The sequence below is a fragment of the Oratosquilla oratoria genome, chromosome 1, assembly GCF_046742065.1.
Source record: "Oratosquilla oratoria isolate Oo_2021 chromosome 1, ASM4674206v1, whole genome shotgun sequence".
NCBI lineage: Eukaryota > Metazoa > Arthropoda > Malacostraca > Stomatopoda > Squillidae > Oratosquilla > Oratosquilla oratoria.
In genome coordinates this window covers 136,227,771-136,251,276 of record NC_134777.1, presented here as the reverse complement: position 1 = coordinate 136,251,276, position 23,506 = coordinate 136,227,771, and the positions used below count along the sequence as shown (strand labels likewise).

Genomic DNA, 23,506 nt, shown 5'->3' with positions numbered 1-23,506 from the left:
CCACAAAGGTCGGGGAGGGGAGGGATAGTGGAGGCAGCCTACATTACTTCCCACCCCTGCATCAACCATAGGGATGGGTTTATAAAATTAGCAGGAGTAGCAAGCACTTTAATCATCAAGGAGGTCAAGAGGACAGTTGAGAATGGAGGGAAAAGCAGTGTGGTCAGAGTCACTTGAGAAGTACAGGTACTCGTTTAACGACCTACTCGGTTAGCGACGACGCAGAGTTACGACGTCGTGTACGATAATTAAGTTGGCTGAGGCAAATTTGTATGATGTTATAATTGAACTTGTACGGTGGATATTAGCTGTGAGGTAAAGTGTTCTGAAGCTTAGGTCTATATTACCATCCTGCAAGCTGCAAAAACTACCTGGGGTACAGTATATACCGGTAGTGGTAAATTTTTAGTTTCGACCATGGGCGCAATATAGCAATAGAAAATTAATTATTAATTTTGTAAATTATAATGTATCAAAGTAATATGCAATTTTGTGATCGGAAATAAAAAAAAGTGCTAAAACAAATTTCGTAAGTAACGAAGTCATGTCGGACGAATGGTACACCATGTTTGTTATGATAGATGCCGATGTCGAAGAAATAAAAGGATGATGAATTCGTCTAACCTAAACTAAACTAACCTGACCTGTGTTTGATAAATCATTACCTGCAAATTAAATGTCATCCGGCTCGTCCTCATTGTCGTCGTCGTGAGAGACGTTGGCAGACGACAAGATGGCGTCCCGATCCTATGCTACCGACTATGTTCATTAGCATATTTTCTTGTAGCATGGTATTTTTTACTTTCATTTCCGCCCACAAAATTGCATATTACGTTGATACATTTTAATTTACAAAATTAATAATTAATTTTCTATTGCTATATTGCGCCCATGGTCGAAACTAAAAAAATACCCCGGTATTCAATATGGAATGTCAGCATACGCGGATTTGGTCATATACGGTAATTTTAGGAACCTAACCACCGTAAATAAACAGTAAATAAAGCTTTAATGTACTGTATAAAAGAGGTAAAATACACTAAAATAAAGATACATGTATTGCTGGACATTGTACATACAGTACATGTGCGTATATGTATACACTTTCGCTTAATGACCAATTCGGTTAACGACGGCGCGCTGGTCCCAATTGTCGTCGTTAAACGAGGAGTGGTTGTATTGAGAATGGATGAGGGTATGGAGGGAGAGGAACACAGCAAGGATGAATTATTAGCTGTTCGGTTTCTGAGATTGTATGTACTTTGAGAATGTCCTGGTAAGGACAAAATATCAGTGAATAAAACTCCAACTGTTCTCTGTGTTTAGCTCACTGCCCTTCCAGTCATTTTTCTTCCATACTTCAATATGTATTAGTGTGTATGTTATAATGACAAAATTAGAAAGTGAAATTATATTTTCCCCCAATTAAATCTGAATAATCACATTTGCAGGCTAGCAGTAGCAGTGGTGATGGAAAAGTTGATGAACAGATAGAGTTCTTGTCAGAGCGCATCACAGGTTTGGTAGCCAAGGCAGAGATACTGGGAAGTGAGGGGAATGTAGAACAAGCTCAGGGCCTCCTGAAGCTGTGTGATCAGTTGCGTGAGGAAAGAGATGCCCTTCGGAAGGCCAATGAGAACTCAGTGTGGCACATGGTGAGTTAATGTTTGAATGAATTGTGCCAGGAAGTAAATGCACACATTTGTTTTTTATGCCCTCTAGATAAAGTCATGTATAGCACTAGAGCATATACCATTATTACTGCCTTGTAAGTATAGAGGATCCTTAAGCTTGTTTTCAAAGAAATCTAGGCCTATCCAATTGACATAATGTAGAAATAATCCATCAAAATAGATGATGGATTCATTAAATTTTCATTTTCATTTATTCATTTATTTCAGTACTTCATTGGTAAAAATAGTCCTTCATGAAAATTTATTGTGATTGCCCTTGTATCATTAGCTTAATTCTGAAAAGTTGCAAGTCAGCTTGCTGTGGTGTATTCCCACTACTCTTGGATGTATCAGGTTTGTATTTTTCATGTGAAGAGAACTTTTTCCTACCCTACCGTGCGACCGGAAAGTTTATGCAAGATGCTATTATGGCATTTTGAGGCATTTCTATAGTGGCAACTTTAATTTTGTTGTAAAATTCTTATTCTGTGTTAATATTTATCTATGAAATGTTCCTTCTTTTTGAAAATTGATAGACAATTCTGCATAAATAACAGTTTCTTGTATTTTTCAGAGTTTTCAGTGAACAAATAGTTTACGCAAAGTCTAGATTATGGGGAAACAGAGTCAACTCACACAAGCAGAGACTAAGAAAATTATTAGGTTATCTGCAGAAGGAAATACCAGTCTAGAAATATCAAAATTGATGAAAAGAGATCACCGTACAATTAAGAAATTTTTATCTGTAGGTGAAGTTACCCGTGCCAAACCGAAACGCACGAAACCCAAGGCTTTGAGTCCCAGGGACAGGCGAAAATTAAAGAATACTTTAAGAAAGATGCCTCATGCAACCAGTAAAGCCATTTTTGAGAGGGCTGGTCTATCGAATGTTCCTAAATCGACCAGGAATGATTACTTAAGGGAGATTGGAGATGTCAGAAAAATGAAAAGCACTCCAGTTCTGACCGAAAAACACATGGAAAAACGGGTTGAATGGTCCAAAAAGTATCTCAAGCAAGATTTCACTAAAGTCATTTGGACAGACGAGTGCAGAGCTACACTTGACTGGCCTGACGGCTGGGCAAGAGGGTGGCTTATGTCAGGCCAAAAACCTCAACATCAGTTTCAACAGCAGCAGGGTGGGGGAGGGGTGATGTTTTGGGCTGCAATCCTCGAAAATAAAGTAATAGGACCATTTAAAGTGCAAGAAGGCGTCAAGATTAACTCAGGTAATTATTGTAGATTTCTTGAAGACAATTTCATCCCTTGGCTTGAAGATCAACCACTTTTGAAAAGAGCTACCTTGCTGTTGATGCAAGATGATGCTCCAGCACATGCTTTCAAGTACACTAAAGAATTTCTTAAGTCTCACGGACTTCATGGACCGAAGTTAATGGATTGGCCGCCGAATAGTCCCGATTTAAACCCAATTGAAAACCTGTGGGCACTCATAAAAAGAAAAATTTATTCAAATGGACAGCAGTACAATTCATGTGACGCCTTGTGGACTGAAATAGAGAGGGCCTGCAGCAGTGTTACTCCATCTGAAGTACGGAACCTGATTAATTCTGTTGATAAATGCCTCGTTAAGGTCTTAGAAACGGGAGGAAAGAAAATTGATAAATAAACGGTAATTGTTCGAGTTTGTCGTTACAATATTGATGGGTCGTAGCATTACGTTTATTAGGCATATGTTGTAACAATCAACACATAAGGTCATCAAATAATATTCTGTTTTTGATATTTTGAGTATTTGCGTGTTTTCTGCATAAAGTTTTCGTTCACTGAAGATTGGACTAAATAAATTTTCAGTCATTATTATTATTATTTTTCAAATATCAGTGTATATTTACTTTATAATGTATTATCTACTGTATAATTTATTTGAAGATGATGGAATTTTTACTTGTTTCATTTACATGACAATATTCACGCTTATTTTGTAATATGCATAAACTTTCCGGTCGCACTGTACATCCCCATCTCACACATTCTTTGCTCATTAAGTATCTCATATAGTCTTCTATCTTCTGGCATTATATGCAGTAACTTTCCATCTACCTGTGCACTATGCATTCCATTCATCATTCACACATGATTTCAGAGGACCAAAGTTATTGTTCATTCTGTTGACCTTTTAGTAATTTTTTGTATTATTTACAGGCAGCTGAGATGGCTGCATCTCAAGAGAAGCAGATGGAAGTGTGTGAAGTATGTGGGGCATTTCTTATTGTTGGTGATGCTCAGCAACGAATTGATGACCACTTGATGGGCAAACAGCATGTTGGATATGCAAGGCTCAGACAAGCCATACAGGAAATAAGAGAGGTGGGCACTGTTCTAGTTAGGTCAGATAATTTTTTTTTTTTTTTTTTTTTTTTTTTTTTTTTTTTTTTTTTTTTTTTTTTTGTACATATGTAGGATGATTGGGACCATGGGTATTTACAAGTGTTGGGTCTGTGAGACAGACATTGGAGAGAATTGTCTTCCATCTTCAAAACCTGTGAACACCCTCACCCCCAACTAGAAGTGCAACCCTAAGGTGATGACAGTCTCTAGATTGGGCTGAAGAGTTGTATAAACCTTGCATTTCTTTCACTTTTTCACACAAAGAAAGTTTGCCCCCACCTACAACTTTTTGACCTTAACCACTTCAGTACGGGACTTAAATCTCGCGGGCAGCAGCCAATGCCAGCCGTATGACGTGTCGTAATAATATTCGCATCATAAAATATAGTCACCGCTTATATCGATCGTTCTCTTTTTCACCCGCGAATTTTGAAAACCACAGATAATGGGATTCAGGGCGCATTTGGGAGAATGTAAAAACACAGGGGGAGTGGGTGGGGGGGTGAAGAAGTATGTATGTGAAAAATTTGCCGCAGCCCAAAGGGATTTCTCCCCATCTTCTTGTTCTGCATGAGGGGACGGAGAGTGGGGGGTCGCCAAAATTATGAAACGGCCTTGCTGTGGATGTGGTGTGTCTTGCGACACTGCTTCTGACCCAGGGCAGTGGACAGGATGCAGGGATGACCCGTCATCCAGGAGGTGCCAAGATAAGAGGGAGGGTGGGGGGGAGTGGAATATATAGGAAATGGAATGGGTGGGTGTGGTTTCTGTGCCTTTTTCTTTTTGGCTACCCCTCGTGTAGGGAGAAAAAGCCTTTGGTATATATATGTATGTATGTATACATACTTATACCAAGGGCTTTTTCCCCCTTACAAGGGAAGTAGCCAAAGTCAAAGGCATAAATCCACTCCCACCCATTTCATCCCCACATACTCCGTACCCATTTCTTGGCTCCTCCTGGATCATGGGTCATCCCTGCATCTTCCCACTGCCCTGGGTCAGAAGCAATGTAGCAGAACACAGCACATCCAGAGCAAGGCCATTTCATTTAATCAGCAACCCCACCTCGCCGTCCCCTCATGCAGAAAAAGAGAAGGCAGGGAGAAATCCCTTCAGGCTGCATATAAATATAATTCACACATTCTCCATAACTTCCCCCCCCCCTCCAATCCATCCCCCACCACACTCCCATGCATAGCATCGTCCATACACAACCATTCTCCACTAACCTCTATTTTCTGTCTTCTCCCTTCCTCAACAGACATCCCCCTCCATCCCAATGCCTCTTTTATCCCATCCATCTATCTCATCCTTGGTTGCCCCCTAATGTTCACTCCTTTTCTGTCTGTCACACATTATTAACCACCGGTACGGGACTTAAATCTCGCGGGCAGCAGCCAATGCCAGCCGTATGACGTGTCGTAATAATAATCGCATCATAAAATATAGTCACGGCTTATATCGATCGTTCTCTCTTTCACCCGCGAATTTTGAAAACCACAGAGAATGGGATTCAGGGCGCATTTGGGAGAATGTAAAAACACAGGGGCGACTACAATAAATATAATCAAGACGCCGATATGGCAGCGTCGCGAATCCACTTGCTCCTCATGACGCCTACGTGTGCGGCACCGTATGGAAGGGGTTAATCTTTCTTCATTTTTTTGATGTGTGCAAACCATCCCAATACTCTTTCATAAACCCTATCTCCCAACTCCTTTTCCATCCCTGCTCTCCTCCTCGCCTCTTTTTACACTATCCAGCCTAGTAACTCCTACCATACATCTCAAATATTTCATCTCAAACACAAACTCATTCTTCCTCTCTTATGTTTCATGTTTCTGCCCCATACAGTGCTGTCAGTACAATCACCCCTTCATACAATATCTTCTTAGCATCCATCCAAATGTCTATTTCTCATTACACCTTTTAATCCCCAAAGTTGTTTACTTGCTTTTCTCAATCTAGATTCCACCTCTACCTTCCCTCCTCCCTTTACCGCCACATTCGCTCCAAAATATCTAAAACTATCCACTTCCTCCAGCCTATTTCACTTAGAGCTCCCTTCCAATTTGCTGTCATCCTTTCCCCTTATACATCTCATTACATTACTTTTACCTATATTTATCTTCAACTTTTATATACATTCCCAAACTCTTATCACTAACTTAATTCCTCCTTTGATCCTACTACAAGTGTAATGTTGTCACCAAACAATAACTGGCTTATCTCCCATTTTCTCCATTTTCTTTAATCATCTCCAATCCCTTGCCCATTACCCTTGCATTTACTTTTTGTACTACCCCATACATGTATAAATTGAACAGGCACTGTGACATGACATCCCTGGTGAAGTCTCACCTTTACTTCAAGCCACTAGCTCTCTCCATTTCTAAATCTAACACAGGCTCTGCTACTCTTATTAAAACTCTGACTACTCTTAACAGCTTTCCTTATGTCCCATATATGTAGTACCTCCCACAGTGCCATCCTGTCTACCCTGTCATAAGCCTTTTCCAAGTCCATAAAGGCCCCCAAAAGATCCTTACCTTTTCCTAAATTTTTCACATATTTGCCTTATCACAAATTGTGATCCAAGCAAACTCTACCTGTCCTAAACCCACACTGTTCCTCACCAATTACACCCTCAGTTCCTCTCCTAATCCTCTCAATCAAACCCCCCTCCTTAGCTTTCCCAACTACACTTAACAAACTGAACCCTCTGAAACTACTACACCCACATTTATCCCTTATTCCCTTGTAAAGTGAAACTTCAGGAACTTCTTCAGTCTTCAGGCACTCTACCCTCTTTTAGACAAAATTAAACAACCTCACCAGTCAGTCCACCATCACTTTACCTCCCTTTTTGAGACACTGCATGACACCCATCTAACCCATGTGCTGTACCTGCTGTCATTATTTTAATAACCACTTTCACCTCATCTTTTGTTATTTTCCTCATTCATCACTGTAATTTTCTTAGTGCCCTCTCACTGGAAGTCCTTAAAATACTCCACCCATCTTCCTCTTACTGCTATCTCTTCCATTTTCATCTCTCCATCTGCACCTTTAATTTTTTCTTCTCAATTTGTTTTGCCTCCCTTTCCTCTCTTAATTTCCTTCCAAAACATCTTTTTGTTTTAAAATTTTCTTTCATACTTTTCCCCCATTTCACATCTCTCCTTTTTCTTATGCTAATGTATTGTGGTTGACTTTAATCCAATTCCTACTGTGGTAACTAATGACTCGGATATTTCCTACTGAAGCAGTCACATTATTACAGTAAATCTATACTATAGTAAATGTACTCATATCAAAAAGGCCCTCTCCCCTTGTAAACAGGGTGGCCAAGTCAAACCATACCACCTTTCACTCGTCCTTCCCCCATCCGAAAATCCATTTCTTGTCCCTCTCATTTTAGCTTTTTATGATAAATGGTCATCTGTGTCCCCTGCCCACCCCTTGGGTCAAAGACAGTGCAACAAAGTGCAGTACCACCAGAGAACAGTGATGGGTACCTCCATGTGGTGATCCTGCAAAATGGACAGTAAAGCTGGCCGTTTTCGAAACCCATGGATCCCCTCATCACCATTAGGAGGTGGATCCCTTGACATTCTTGTCTGGCTGTGTTTATTTTCACCCATACATTTTGGACAGCCATGATGACTATATCACCCTGGAGTGGGCAGCCCCATCTTCACCTTGGACCACTCATTCTCTCCATTCCTTACCACACAAGCTCTGGTATTCACTTATATTTTTGATTGACCCAAGTAAATTCCCTCTATCCCACACAGGTGAAAATATACTCTATATACTCTTGTTTTATATGTGGTAATGATAGCACAACAGCAAAAGGAATATTAAGAAATGAAACCTTAACCATCATCACTTGCAAAAGTAATTTGCAAAATTTAAACATATGTATTGTAGGAAGGGATTATTTTAATATACATAAACCAAGGGCAATTTCCCCCATACAAGGGAGGTAGCCAAAGTCAAAGGCATGAATCCACTCCCACCACACACACTCCAGCAGCAGTTGAAGTAAGACGTATGGAAAACAAGCTCTGAAGTGCTGAGCAGCACTTTGCTGACAGACAAATTTGGAACCAACCCAAGTTGTTTACAAAAATGAGATGGGAGAAGTATACTATGAGTGACCAATAATGTAACTGTATTTGTGTCTTTATTTATTTATTTATTTATTTATTTTTTTATTTTTTATTTTTTCCACCATGGTCAGTTAAAGAAAAAAAAAAAAAAAATGGAAGACAAAAACAGAAACCCAAGGGACAAGGAGCCAACAAAAAGATGCCTAGATGTAAGTAGGGTTGAATCACCTTTGAGGGTGATCCCCAAAAGGACATGCCTGACTGAAACACCGAAGATTTACTTAAAGTTTGAAAAAAAAAAAAAAAAATAATAATAATTATTTTGACAGAGTGGGATGATGTATAGAGGGATAGAAATGGAAAGAGAGCCCAGGTTTAAAAATACATACATACATACATATACCAAGGCTTTTTCCCCCTTACAAGGGAGGTAGCCAAAAAGAAAAAGGCATAAAATCATTCCCACCCATTCCATCCCTGAAATACACTCCACACCCCTCCACCCTCCCTCCCATCTTGGCACCTCCTGAATGACGGGTCATCCCTGCACCTTGTCCACTGCCCTGGGTCAGAAGCAGTGTCGCAAGACACAGCACATCCACAGCAAGGCCGCTTCATTAAATCGGCGACCCCCCCCCCCTCTCCATCCCCCCATTGCATAAAATGAGAAATAGGGAATTCAATGACTTGTTAGATGAAATAATCGAACTCAAAAATTAATATAAAATAATGTATAAAGAGGTAGCCCTATTAAGGAGGGCCAATGAAGAAAATAACAGGGAAATAGATGAGTTGAAAAAGGAACTAAATAGGAGAAAGGAAGAGAATGAAATATTGAAAAATGAAGATATGAATAGGAATGAGACATTAAAGAGATGAAGGATCAAATGCAACTATCAAGTGGAAGAGAAGATAAAAGAAAATGACTTCCAAGAAATAAAGAAACAGTGGAAAATAGAACAAGAAAGTCAAAAATTATTTTTTAAAGAAATAGTGGCGCAACAGGTCAAGGAAAATGCTAAGGAAATGGTAATCCAAGTAATTAACCACTTCACCCTGTGCCAAAATCTCACGGGCAGCATTAGCTGCCAGACGTACGATGTTGCATCTTAATACCCATGAATTTTGATAACCATAGAAAATGTGATTAAGCCAGTTTACAGAGTATGGGGGTCATGCAGGTACAACTACAATAAATATAATCAAGATGCCAACATCGGCATCCTCACATACCCACTTGCTCCTCATGACACCTACGTAGGCATCACCGTATGGAAGGGGTTAAGGAGAAAGGTAATTTGGTCAGGGACACGGTGGATAAAAAAAAAGATGCATTGTGATATGTGGTATTAAAGAGAAACATGATGTTCCTAGATATGAGAGAGAAAAAGAGGAGAAAGAGATCACTAAAGAAATTCTGAAAGAGATTCAAGAGGAAGGACAAAGTATAGATAAAGAAATTGAGACATAGAATAGGAAGATACTCAAGAGAAAAACAGTATAGGCCACTAAAACTAAAACTTCGGTCACAAATGATGGCAGAGGAAGCACTATCTAGAACAACAAAACTAGCAAATAACGAACACTACAAAAATATATGGATAGAAAAAGAAATGAGTGATGAAGAAAAAGAGAAAGAAAAGGAACTTAGAAATGAAGCAAATGAAAAGAAAACTGAGACTGCTGAATAGATTTTTTTTGGGGGGGGGGGAGTATTATTTTTGACTAGGATAACAGTTGGAAAAAACAATGTAGAATCAATTATGATAAAAGTTGAAAGCAATTACATGAAAAGTAGAATATTTGTAGTAGTGTATGTGCCCCCAAAACACAGTCCTGGACAGAAAGCGATCATTCCAAACTGTTGGAAGATACAAAATATGAACTAATATACTTAGAGCAATGCTTTTCTTAGGATTGATACTTTCTGGTATATCATTTTGTATTCGCTTTTAAGCTCTAATAATTCGTCTACAATGTCATTTAAATCTCTATTCCTCATTATATTCCTGTACCTGGGTTCTCTATCCATCTCTATTCCTCTAAGTAATCCATTGCCTTCTCTTTCAAAACCGGAAAATCTACTTACGTCCAACCTTTGATATTCTCTAGGTGTTGATGCGAAGCATGATTTTTTTCTTACTACCCTGAGTGGTGTTTCAATTCTTGTTTCTTCCAGGCTTCTTTTTGTTGAGTCTTTAGATTTAGGGGTTTCCATTTTGAAAAAAAAATAAGCGGAGATACAACTACGACCTACATCGGTTCACCACGAATGCACAGCCCCTGCCACACCGTATGTAAACAACAAGGCCGACGTTGTTCGTTTCCAACTTCTTGTTTGTATTTCGCTCGTGAGTTAGCGCTCCGAAAATATGTGTTGCTCCGTTTGTGGAACGATGAATATGCTTTAAGCAGAAAGATTACAAGAACTTGCTATAAGATATATTTGAGATATCCTTGTTTAGTCAATAGGATAACGTACAGAAGAGCTCAAGCAGAGCAGAAGAAAATCTTAAAGCAAGGAGGGAATCCTTCATTAGATTTAATAGCAAGTTGAAATATGACTCTCCCCCACCTTAGTATGGAATAGGATTCGAAAATTACAGGGAAAGTTTACTTCATCTCCTTAGCCCTTTCTCAAGATAAATGACTCTTTTAGATACAAAAGAAGTAGTAGAAGCTCTTGGAAGACATTATGCTGATATTGCAAGTCCACTTCACTATTTACATGACTTCAGAAGAATTAGAGAGAAGACCACGATTAATCCTCCTACCAATACAAACTCGGAGGCATATAATCTTTTCACCTTGGATGAAATGGATCATGCTTTATCTTTATCCTCCCCAACCTCTCCTGGAGAGGATGACATTCTTTATTCCATGATTGCTCATTTATCCATATCCTCAAAGAAATTCCTTTAAAATGTGCTGAACAAATTTTGGTCTTCTGGGTCTTCTAAATCTTGGAAGACTTTGATTATAGCAATTTTAAAGGCAGGAAAGGACTCCAATCTCCCACAAAGTTATAGACATATTGCTCTCACTAGCTGCATTTGTAAGATCTATGAAAGAATGGTAGTGTAGCAGGAAAAGGTGGAGGTAGAATGTAGATTGAGAGAAGCGAGTAAATGCCTTGGTGGATTAAAGAGTGTAATGAGGAATAGACATTTAGGAATGGATGCGAAGAGGAGACTGTATGAAGGAGTGATTGTGCCAACAGCACTGTATGGGGCAGAAACGTGGAACATAAGAGAAGAAGAGAGAAGGAGTTTGAATGTGTTTGAGATGAGGTGTCTGAGAAGTATGGTGGGGGTTACTAGGCTGGATAGAGTGAGAAATGAGGAGGTGAGGAGGAGAACAGGGGTGAAAAAGGAGCTGGGAGATAGGGTTGATGAAAGAATATTAGGATGGTTTGGACACATGGAAAAAATGAGTGAAGAAAGACTAGTAAAAGAGGTATGGAAGGCAGATGTGGAGGTAGTGAACATGAGGGGACGTCCTAGGATGAGGTGGATGGATGGGGTGAAGGGGGCTTTGGGGAAGAGGGGAATGTCTGTTGAGGAAGGAAGGGAGAGGACGGAAGACAGAGGTGAGTGGAGAATGGTTGTATATGGATGATGATGTGATTGCATGAGGAGGAATGGGTGGGGGGGTGGGGTAGTACATACATATACCAAGGCTTTTTCCCCCTTACAAGGGAGGTAGCCAAAAAGGGAAAGGCATAAAAAAACTCCCACCCATTTCATCCCTACATACACTCCACACCCCTCCCACCCTCCCTCTCATCTGAGCACCTCCTGGATGACGGGTCATCCCTGCACCCTGCCCACCGCCCTGGGTCAGAAGCAGTGTCGCAAGACACAGCACATCCACAGCAAGGCCGCTTCATTTAATCGGCGACCCCCCCTCTCCGGGGTAGTATGTGTGATTAAATTTTGACGCAGCCCGAAGGGATTTCTCCCCGTCCTCTCCTTATATGCAGGGGGGGTCGCCGATTAAATGAAGCGGCCTTGCTGTGGATGTGCTGTGTCTTGCGACACTGCTTCTGACCCAGGGCGGTGGGCAAGGTGCAGGGATGACCCGTCATCCAGGAGGTGCTCAGATGAGAGGGAGGGGTGTGGAGTGTATTTAGGGATGAAATGGGTGGGAGTGTTTTTATGCCTTTTCCTTTTTGGCTACCCCCCTTGAAAGGGGGAAAAAAGCCTTGGTATATGTATGTATGTATGTATGAAAGAATGGTTAATATGTGTTCAGTTTGGTGTTTAGAATCTAAAAATCTCCTATCTAACCGACAGTTTGGATTTAGAAGAAATAAGTGCACTCTGGACCCCTTACTTTTTATCACTCATGAGATTCAGAATGCCTTTGCAATACAGAATCCGAGCATTGCTCTGTTTTTTTTTTACTTTAAAATGCCTACGATACTACCGGACCAGGAAGGCATTCTGAAGCAAGTTGCAGAGTGGGGTATCGGGGGTAATATGTTCAATTGTTTAAAGGATTTCTTGTCTGATCGTTATCTGAAAGTCAGAGTGGGCTCTTCTTTCTCTTCTGCATATCTTCAAGAGGAAGGGATTCCCCAAGGAAGTGTTCTGAGTCCTACACTCTTCAGCATAGCCATTAATAGTTTGTTAGAACAAGTTCCTACTGGAGTTCATGAATTGGCTTATGCTGATGATTTCGCTATTGTGTGCAGCAGATTGACATTAGAAACAGGCCAAAAGATTCAAGAAATTATTAATTTAGCAACATACATACATATCCCAAGGCTTTTTTCCCCCTTACCAGGAGGGTAGCCAAAAAGGACAAGGCACAAAAACATTCCCACCCATTTCATCCCCGAAAACACTCCACACCCCTCCACCCTCCCTCCCATCTTAGCACCTCCTAGATGACGGGTCATCCCTGCACCCTGTCCACTGCCCTGGGTCAGAAGCAGTGTCGCAGGACACAGCACATCCACAGCAAGGCCGCTTCATTGAATCGGTGACCCCCCCTCTCCGTCCCCCCATAGAGAGGACGGGGAGAAATCCCTTCGGGCTGCGTCAAAAATCTTTGCTCACACACACTACTTCACCCCCATTCCCCCGTCCAATCCACCTCATGCATCACAACATTTTCCATATACAACCATTCTCCATTCACCCCTGTCTTCTGTCCTCTCCCGTCCTTCCTCAACCGACATTCCCCTCTTCCCCAAAGCCCCCTTCACCCCATCCATCCATCTCATCCTAGGAAGTCCCCTCATGTTCACTACCTCCACATCTGCCTTCCATACCTCCTTTACTAGTCTTTCTTCACTCATTCTTTCCATGTGTCCAAACCATCCTAATACTCTTTCATCCACCCTATCTCCCAGCTCCCTTTCCACCCCTGTTCTCCTCCTCACTTCCTCATTTCTCACTCTATCTAGCCTAGTAACCCCCATCATACTTCTCAGACACTTCCTCTCAAACACATTCAAGTTCCTTGTCTCTTCCTCTCTCATGTTCCATGTTTCTGCTCCATACAATGCTGTTGGCACAATCACTCCTTCATACAGTCTCCTCTTAGCATCCATTCCCAGATTCCTATTCCTCATTACATTTTTTAAACCACCAAGGCATTTACTCGCTTCTCTCAATCTACATTCTACCTCCACCTTCACTCCACCCTTTCCTGCCACATTTGCACCCAAATATCTAAAACTATCCACTTCCTCCAGTTGCTCTCCCTTAATGCTCATTTCCAGATTACTGCCACTTTCACCCCTTGTACATCTCATCACCTTACTTTTACCCACATTTATCATCAGCTTTCTTCTATCACACACTCCCAAACTCTGTCACCAGCTTCCTCAATCCCTCCTCCGATCCTGCCACAAGCGCAGTGTCGTCCGCAAACAACAGCTGGCTCACCTCCCACTTTTCTCCATTTTCCTTCACATTTCCTTTCTCCATTTTCCAATCCCTGACCCACTACCCTTGCATTCACCTCTCGCACCACCCCATCCATGTATAAGTTGAACAGCCAGGGTGACATAACGCATCCCTGACGAAGTCCCACCTTTACCTCAAACCACTCACTCTCTCCATTTCTAATCCTAACACAAGCTCTACTACTCTCATAAAAACTCACAGCTCCTAGAAGCTTTCCTCCTATCCCGTATATCCGCATAACCTCCCACAGTGCCTTTCTGTCTACCCTGTCATAAGCCTTTTCCAGATTCATAAAGGCCCAGAAAACATCCTTCCCCTTACCTATAGCTTTCTCACATATCTGTCTTACCACAAAAATCTGATCTACACAACCTCTACCTGTCCTAAACCCACACTGTTCCTCACCAATTACTCCCTCTGTTCCTCTCCTAATCCTCTCAATCAAGATCCTCCCATAAGCCTTCCCCACTACACTTAACAAGCTAATCCCTCTGAAACTATTACATTCACACTTGTCCCCCTTTCCCTTGTAAAGTGGAACTATACACGCACTCCTCCAGTCCTCTGGCACTCTACCCTCTCTCCAGCAAACATTAAATAACCTCACCAACCAGTCCACCATCACTATACCTGCTTTTTTAAGACATTCTGCATGGCATCCATCCAGACCAGGTGCCTTACCTGCTTTCATCATCTTAACTGCTGCCTTCACTTCATCCTTCCTTATTTCTCCTCCATTTTCCTCACTCAACACACTCATTTTCTTAGCATTTCCCACTGCAGCTATCTTTCCCTCCCTATCCTCCTTCACATTAAGCAACTCCCTAAAATACTCTGCCCATCTTCCCCTTACTGCCTTCTCCTCCATTATCATCTCTCCATCTGCACCTTTTACCTTTTCTTCTCTAATTGATTCGCCTCATCTTCCTCTCTTAATTTCTCTCCAAAACATCTTTTTATTACTTTCAAAATTTTCTGTCATACTCTTACCCCATTTTACATCTGCTCTCCTCTTTGCCTCCTTTACCTTTTGCTTTACTTCTCTTTTCTTTTCCCTGTACGTTTCATATGACTCCCTCGTCCTACTTTGTAACCAATCTGTGAAAGCTCGCTTCTTCTCTTTTACAACCTTCTTCATTTCCTCATCCCACCATTCACTACCCTTCCTTCTATTTCCTCCTGACCTTCTTGTTCCACACACCATCCTTGCACACTTGTGACTCCCTCCTTGAACCATCCCCATTCCATCCTTGCACACTTGTGACTCCCTCCTTGAACCATCCCCATTCCTCCTCCACACCTACCTCCACTCTATCCTTCACTCCCTCCCACTCCTCCTTCAGCTTCCTCTTGTACTCCTTCTCCTTTTCCTCTTCGTTTAGAGAGTTCACTCTAAGCACCTCCCTACCTTTTGTCCCTTTCCTCTTCCTCCATCTATCCTCCACTCTCAACTTACCTTCCACCAGAAAATGATCTGATATTCCCCCACCCTTAGCACATGTACATCCCTAATTCTTCCTATCATAATCCTATTTACCACTACATAGTCCATTAAAGCTCTATCTACCACCTTTCCCTCCACCACCCTCTCCCATGTGTACTTATGCTTGACTTTATTCCGAAACACTGTATTTGCTATCATCAACTCTCTTTCTAGACACATTTCCACCATCAACTCTCCACTACGATTCTTTCCTGGAACTCCACATTTCCCAACCACTCCATCAATTGGCTCCTTTCCTACCCTAGCATTAAGGTCTCCCAGTACTATTACATTTACACTTCTCCCTAAACCCTCTATGCACTCATTTAAATCTATCCAAAAGGCCTCCCTTTCTTCTACATTCTTCTCACTGCCAGGCCCATATCCACTTACAAAAACCCACATCTCCTTTCCCAGTTTCACCTTCATCCACATTATCCTTGAGGAAACCTCCTTCCACTCCACTACACGTTTACCTATCTCTTCACTTACTAGTATAGCCACCCCTTCCCTCCCTTGCCCTCTCTTCACTCCTGATAACCTCCCACTTACACTCCCAAACTTACAATCGCCCTTCCCTTTCAGCTTAGTTTCACTCAAAGCCAACACATCCATCTTTCTTCTCACAAACATACTACCTATCTCTTCCCTTTTACTCTCATCTGTACCACATCCACGCACATTAACCCCTTCCATACGGTGCCGCACACGTAGGCGTCATGAGGAGCAAGTGGATTCGCGACGCTGCCATATCGGCGTCTTGATTATATTTATTGTAGTCGCCCCTGTGTTTTTACATTCTCCCAAATGCGCCCTGAATCCCATTATCTGTGGTTTTCAAAATTCGCGGGTGAAAGAGAGAACGATCGATATAAGCGGTGACTATATTTTATGATGCGAGTATTATTACGACACGTCATACGGCTGGCATTGGCTGCTGCCCGCGAGATTTAAGTCCCGTACTGAAGTGGTTAACCCCTTCCATACAGTGCCGCACACGTAGGCGTCATGAGGAGCAAGTGGATTCGCGACGCTGCCATATCGGCGTCTTGATTATATTTATTGTAGTCTCCCCTGTGTTTTTACATTCTCCCTAATCTGCTCTAAATCCCATTCTTTGCGGTTTTCAAAATTCACGGGGGAAAGAGAGAACGATCGATATAAGCGGTGACTATATTTTATGATGCGAGTATTATTACGACACGTCGTACGGCTGGCATTGGCTGCTGCCCGCGAGATTTAAGTCCCGTAGTGAAGTAGTTAAAAGACCCAAACCTTAGGGTGCTGGACCGAGGCCCTCCAGCCCCTCTTATGCCTCTGCCTTTTTTTCTAGGAATGTGCCCTGTTGGGCTACAAGGAGAGGGATGCCTAGTCCCAACCCCCGTCCCTTTTTTTCTCGCCTCTTACGATCCAAGTAGGAATACTTGGTGGCAGTATTCTTTTCCCCCACCACAGGGAATTCCCCCACCATAGAAAAAGAAAATACTCAGAGAAATGGTACAGTATAGCAACAAGGGTTGGGGGACAGCATAACGGAGGGACAGTCATAGTATAAAAGTGTCATCATTTTTCTATGAACAGAGTTTTCCTCTATCATAGACAAAATGATGTGTGGCTCTGGTCCGTAGGGGCACCCCATATAGACCCTAAAGTATCGACTGCATGCTACTTTGCCACAGTAACAAGCAGCCAATACCCCAGCATGGGCTAATTGTATGGGCTTCAGATTCTCTGCTGAAAAAACAAAAGCCATTAGGTTCTCTAGACTAAGACGCAAGGAAGAAATACCAACATTATTCTTAGAGGGTGTCATATTACCATATGAAGATCAAGTAAAATACTTCGGTCTGTTTTTGGACAAAAGGTTGAGATTCACTCATCACATAAATGAGGTCATATGCACTGTTAAACAGCGACTTAATATACTAAAGGTAGTGTCTCACTTCAACTGGGGAGCAGATCGTATAACTAATAAGGCTTTACCAAGCAGTGTGCCTTAGCAGAATCGATTATAGATGTCAAATTTATGGTTCGGCATGTAAAACTTTGTTAAAGAAGCTTGATATAGTCCACAATGTGGCTTTGCGGATTTGTTCGGGAGCTTATAGAACATCTCCAGTGGATAGCTTGTATGTGGACAGGAATTTCTCCCCTCTATATTCACAGGGAGGAATTAAGCCTTAGATATATATCTCGTGTCTTAACATCCAAACAAAATCCAAACTTCAAATATGTAAAGCAGCCAATAGACAGAGCTCCAAGAAAAAGTACTCTGCTGAAACCTCTAGAAGTGAGATGTGAAGTTGGGGCAAAGGATGTAGAACTTGTTCCTGTTACAGTTGCTGAGATCACACCTCCAAAATTCCCTCCTTGGAACCAATGCCCCACTGTAATTTGTCCAATTAAAAACAAGAAAAATAGAACTGCTGTAGAGCTATGGAGTGAATTTTTAGAACAGTTATCAGTACATGCTGATTCAGTTTTTATTTATACAGATGGATCAAAATCCCAAGATGTTGGTTGTGCTGTTGTATATGACAGCACAGTTTTAAAGAGGAAGTTGCCTTATTTTAGCTCAATTTTTACTGCTGAACTACTGGCAGTCAACAATACCCTGAAATTTGTTTTTAATTCTATTCCATCTAATAAAAACATTATTTTTACAGACTCTGAGCATTCTATCCTCTCTAAGTAAATTATTGCCTCTTCACTATTTAGTCCAAGAAATACAGGACTGGTTGATACTTATTAACAAACGGAAGAAAATAAAAGTAAATTTTTGCTGGGTGCCGTCCCATGTGGGTATCACTGGAAATTAACAGGCCGATGTTGCTGCGAAAGCTACTACTAGGCTCAGCCATATAACAGACACAAAATCCCATGTACAGACTTCAAACAAGTAATTCATAGTTATACAATGGAGAAGTGGCAAGAACAATGGACAAATCTGGACGGTAGTTACAAGTTAAAAGAGATTCACTCCTTGAGCCCTTGGAAGCCTCATTCTTTGGACAGAAGATCAAGTATTGTTTTAACAAGATTAAGAATTGGCCATTCCTATATTACCCATAAATTTTTGATTGAAAGTGGAGCAGAAAGGCTGGCCCCCCAATGCCCCTATTGCCAAGTTGTTTTTATAATTAAACACATTTTAATTCAGTGCCCTGCATACTCTAATAAGCACAGGGCAAACTTTTTAACAAATTTATCTCTTAAAGAAATTTTAGGGGAGGAGGCCCATGTGAAGAATGTTTTAAAGTTTTTAAAAGACAAAGGATTACAAAGGCGGAGCATGCCGACAGGAGACCTGGTCCATATCTAGGTCGGATGCGAAAAAAAAAAAAAAATAATAATAGAATAATAAATAAAAACTATAATAATATAAATAACAAATAAAATACATAAATGCATACATATAGTTGAATAATAAACAAACAGGTAAATAGTAAATAATAATAAATTGACATATAACTAATAATAAATGAAAATCAAACAAATGATAACAAAACAAAAACAAATAATATAAAATAAATTATAATCATTACAGCATCTTGCTTAGGTGTTTATCTAAATGATTCTTAAAGCTTCGAACTGAACTACATTGCACTACCTCTGCAGGAAGTTTATTCCATTCATTAACTACACGGTTGGCAAAGTTGTTTCTACCTACTTCCAAATTGAATCTATTTCCGGACAGTTTGAGACCATTGTTTCTTGTCTGATTCTCTTTCAATGTGAAAATTTTGTCATTTTTGATGTTGTCAATTCCCTTTAGAATCTTAAAGACCTGTATCAAGTCACCTCTGAGTCTACACTTTTTTAGGGAAACAGATTGATATGTTTTAGTTGATTTTTGTATGATTTATTTTTGATATTTGGAATCAGTTTTGTGGCTCGCCTTTGTACTATTTCCAGTCTGTCAATGTCTTTAATGAGATTCGGTGACCATACGGAAATAGCATATTCCAAATGTGGACGAACTAATGATTTATATAGCTTGTTAACCATTTCACTACGGTACTTAAATCTCGCGGGCATCAGCCAATGCCAGCCGTATGACGTGTCGTAATAATACTCGCATCATAAAATATAGTCACCGCTTATATCGATCGTTCTCTCTTTCACCCGCAAATTTTGAAAACCACAGAGAATGGGATTCAGGGCACATTTGGGAGAATGTAAAAACACAGGGGCGACTACAATAAATATAATCAAGACGCCGATATGGCAGCGTCACGAATCCACTTGCTCCACATGACGCCTACGTAGGCGGCACCGTATGGAAGGGGTTAATGAGTGATGGAGTTTTGAAATCAGAAGATCGCACAATCAGTCCTAGAATCTTATTTGCTTTCTCAGAGGTTGAAATACACTGCTTGGATGATTTGAGGTCGTTACTGATAATTACGCCGAGATCTTTTTCATTATCCACTTTTGTTAACAAATTTCCAAATATCTTGTAATCGTACTTACTGTTATTTTTACCTATGTGCATTACCTTGCATTTACTTGTGTTAAATTTCATTAGCCACTTTTCAGACCATTGCTGCAATTTATCTAAATCTTCTTGAATATTTAATTGGTTTAAGTTAAGTGATCATTTGCCATTCCACACAGTTTTGTATCATCAGCAAATTTGGAAACAGTAGATTTTAGTCCATGGTCTATATCATTTATATATACTATGAATAGAAGTGGCCCAAGAACGGAACCCAGAGGAACTCCACTTGTAACATTTTTCCCATCTAGAAGTTTTTCCATTTAAAACAACTCTGTTTTCGACCATTCAACCAATTACTAGTCCTACCTAATAGGCTACCACTTATTCCGTGTAAAGCTAATTTAGTATTCTTTCGTGTGGGACGGTATCAAAAGCTTTTGCAAAGTCTAGATATATTAAATCTGTATTGTTTCTTTTGTCATAATTTGAGATAACTGTATTGTAGAGTTCGAGTAAGTTAGTCATGCAAGAATGTTTCCATCTGAAACCATGCAGGCTATCATTTATCAAACGGTTACTTTCTAAATGATGTTCGATAGCATCTCTGATGATAGTTTCCATTATTTTTCCTACGATTTGGCTTCTTTTTGTCACCTTTTTTGAATATGGGAGTAACGTTAGCTAGCTTCCATTCTCTTGGGACATCTCCGGATATGATGGATTTTTGAAAATAATTTCTAATGGAACAACAATCTCATTTTTCATTTCCTTTAAGATTTTTGGATGCCAACCGTCAGACCCTGGTGTTTTATTAACTTTGAGTTTATCTATACACCTTTTAATTTTTTTCTTTTGTTATATTTACCGTAGTAAGTTTACCCTAGACTTTTCACAGGTTTCAGTTTATTTTATGAAATTTAAGATTGTGTATATGATTGCTTGTGAGTGTATCTTGTTTTGATGTGTTTTTGTGAGTGTTTATTGTTTTTACAGTTTTACTTGAAATTTTATATATTCATATATGATAGATATATGCTGAATGGCCTACCAGCTCCGGCACTTAGCCTTCAAGCCAAAAATTCCATAAATCAATCAATCATCCCCTCATACAGAAAACGAGATGGCTGGGAGAAATGCCACCAGGCTGCATCAAAATATCATCATCCATACACAACCATTCCCCACTCGCCTCCATCTTCTGTCTTCTCCATTCCTTCCTCAACAGATATTCCCCTCTTTTCCAATCCCTCTTTTATCCCATTCATCAATCTCGTCCTTTGTCAACCCCATATGTTCACTCCTTCCACCTCTGCCTATACCTCTTTTACTAATCTTTTTGCACTCATTTTTTCCATGAATCCAAACCATCCCAATTTTCTTTCATCAACCCTATCTCCCAACTCCCTTTCCTCATTTCTCACCCTATCCACCCAAGTACCCCCTACCATACTTCTCAGGCATTTCATCTCAAACATATTTAAACTCTTCCTGTCTTCCTCTCGCATGTTTTATGTTTCTGCCACATATAATGCTGTCAGCACATTCACTCCTTCATACAATCTCCTCATATCATCCATTCCCAAATGTCTATTTCTTATTATACTTTTTATTCCTCCAAGGCATTTACTTTCTTCTCTCAATCTCTCTCCTTTAATATATCCAATTTGCTGCCATCCTGTCACCTTGTACATCTCATCACCTTTTACCCACATTGTTCAACCTCCTTCATTCGTACACCTTCGCAAACATGGTCACTAACTTCCTTAATCCCTCCTCTGATCCTACTACAAGCATAGTGTCATACGTAAACAACAACTGGCTTATCTCCCACTTTTCTCCATTTTCTTTAACCATCTCCAATCCCAGTCCCATTATCCTTGCATTTACCTCTCTCACCACCCCATCCATATATAAATAGAACAGCCAAGGCGACATAACACACCCCTGGTGAAGTCCCATCTTAACCTCAAACCAATCACACTCTCCATTTCTAATTCTAACACGGGCTCTACTACTATTGTAAACACTGTATTCCCCTTAACAGCTTTCCTCCTATCCCATATATCTGCAATACCTCCCACAGTGGTTTTATGTCTACCCTGTCATGAGCCTTTTCCAAATCCATAAAGGACCAAAAAAATATATCCTTACCTTTTCCTAAAGCTTTCTCAAATATCTGCCATACCACAAAAATCTGATCCACTCAACCCCAACCTGTCCTAAACCCACACTATTCCTGACCAATTACATTCAATCAGGTCAGGTTTTTATGCTAATTTGATTTTGAAAAATCTGATCTTCTGACTAGATTGATTACATTTTTGTGACATCAGTTGATTTTCTTTAATATTTCTCATCCAAAAAAGGTATTAGAAGAAAAAATGATTCTAACAGAATGTATTTTTTAACCTCTTCAGTACGGGCCAAAATCTCGCGGGCAGCATTAGCTGCCAGACATACGATGTGTCGTAATAATACATACATACATATACCAAGGCTTTTTCCCCCTTCCAAGGGAGGTAGCCAGAAAGGGAAAGGCATAAAAACACTCCCACCCATTTCATCCCTATATACACTCCACACCCCTCCCACCCTCCCTCTCATCTGAGCACCTCCTGGATGACGGGTCATCCCTGCACCCTGCCCACCGCCCTGGGTCAGAAGCAGTCGTAATAATACTCGCATCATAAAATATAGTCACCACTTATATCGATCGTTCTCTCTTTCACCCGTGAATTTTGATAACCATAGAAAATGTGATGAAGACAGTTTAGAGAGTATGTCATTACGCAGGGGCAACTACAATAAATATAATCAAGATGCCGATATGGCAGCCTCGCGTATCCACTTGCTACTCATGCCGCCTACGTATGCGGCACCGTATGGAAGGGGTTAAATTTTACAAACTTCAATTTCTGTAAATTGAATAATAGACATTGATAAAGATAAGTACGTGTAAATTGAATGTTACGTCGTCATTGTTCAGAATTCAGGGCATAAACTTCTATTTCTTCGAACCCCTCAAATGCTCAGCAGCAAAAATGTCTCTCTTCAGAGTCCAACAGTAATCAGCTGTTGTGACTGCATCCCAGCATCCCTGGTACCTGGTCTCCATCTCTTTTATGTCCTGATGGAATCTTTCCCCTGCTTATCACTCATTGATCCCAGATTCTCAGTAAACCAATCCATATGTGAGAATAAGTAATGCATTTTGATGCTCATGTTGCATCCAAGGTTTCTGAAAGCAGTCAGCTTATTGATGATAAGTTCTGCATAGTCCTTGGCCTTGTTGTTGCCAAGAAAGTTCTTCACAACCAGAACAAAAGCCTTCCATGCTTCCAGTTCCACTTTGTTCATTGAGTTTTCAAACTCAGGATCTCTCATGAGCTGACGGATTTGAGAACCATCAAAGATGCCATCTTCATCTTTCAATTTCTCTATGGTCAATCCTGGAAAAGCATGGCACAAGTAAGTGAAGCAGCCACCATCCTTGTCTAGAGCTTTGGTGAACTGTTTAATCAAGCCAA

At 40.5% G+C, this 23,506-nt stretch overlaps 1 protein-coding gene across 8 annotated transcripts in view; it reads left to right on the top strand.

Moving 5' to 3' along the window:
- Positions 1–23,506, top strand: part of LOC143027418 (luc7-like protein 3) — a 261,462-nt gene that overhangs the window by 145,007 nt on the left and 92,949 nt on the right. For all 8 annotated transcript variants that reach the window (XM_076188733.1, XM_076188712.1, XM_076188716.1 and 5 more), the window contains 2 exons: positions 1,452–1,655; positions 3,837–4,001. In XM_076188733.1, the coding sequence (XP_076044848.1) occupies positions 1,452–1,655; positions 3,837–4,001 (369 nt within the window). The remainder of the gene's footprint in view (positions 1–1,451; positions 1,656–3,836; positions 4,002–23,506) is intronic.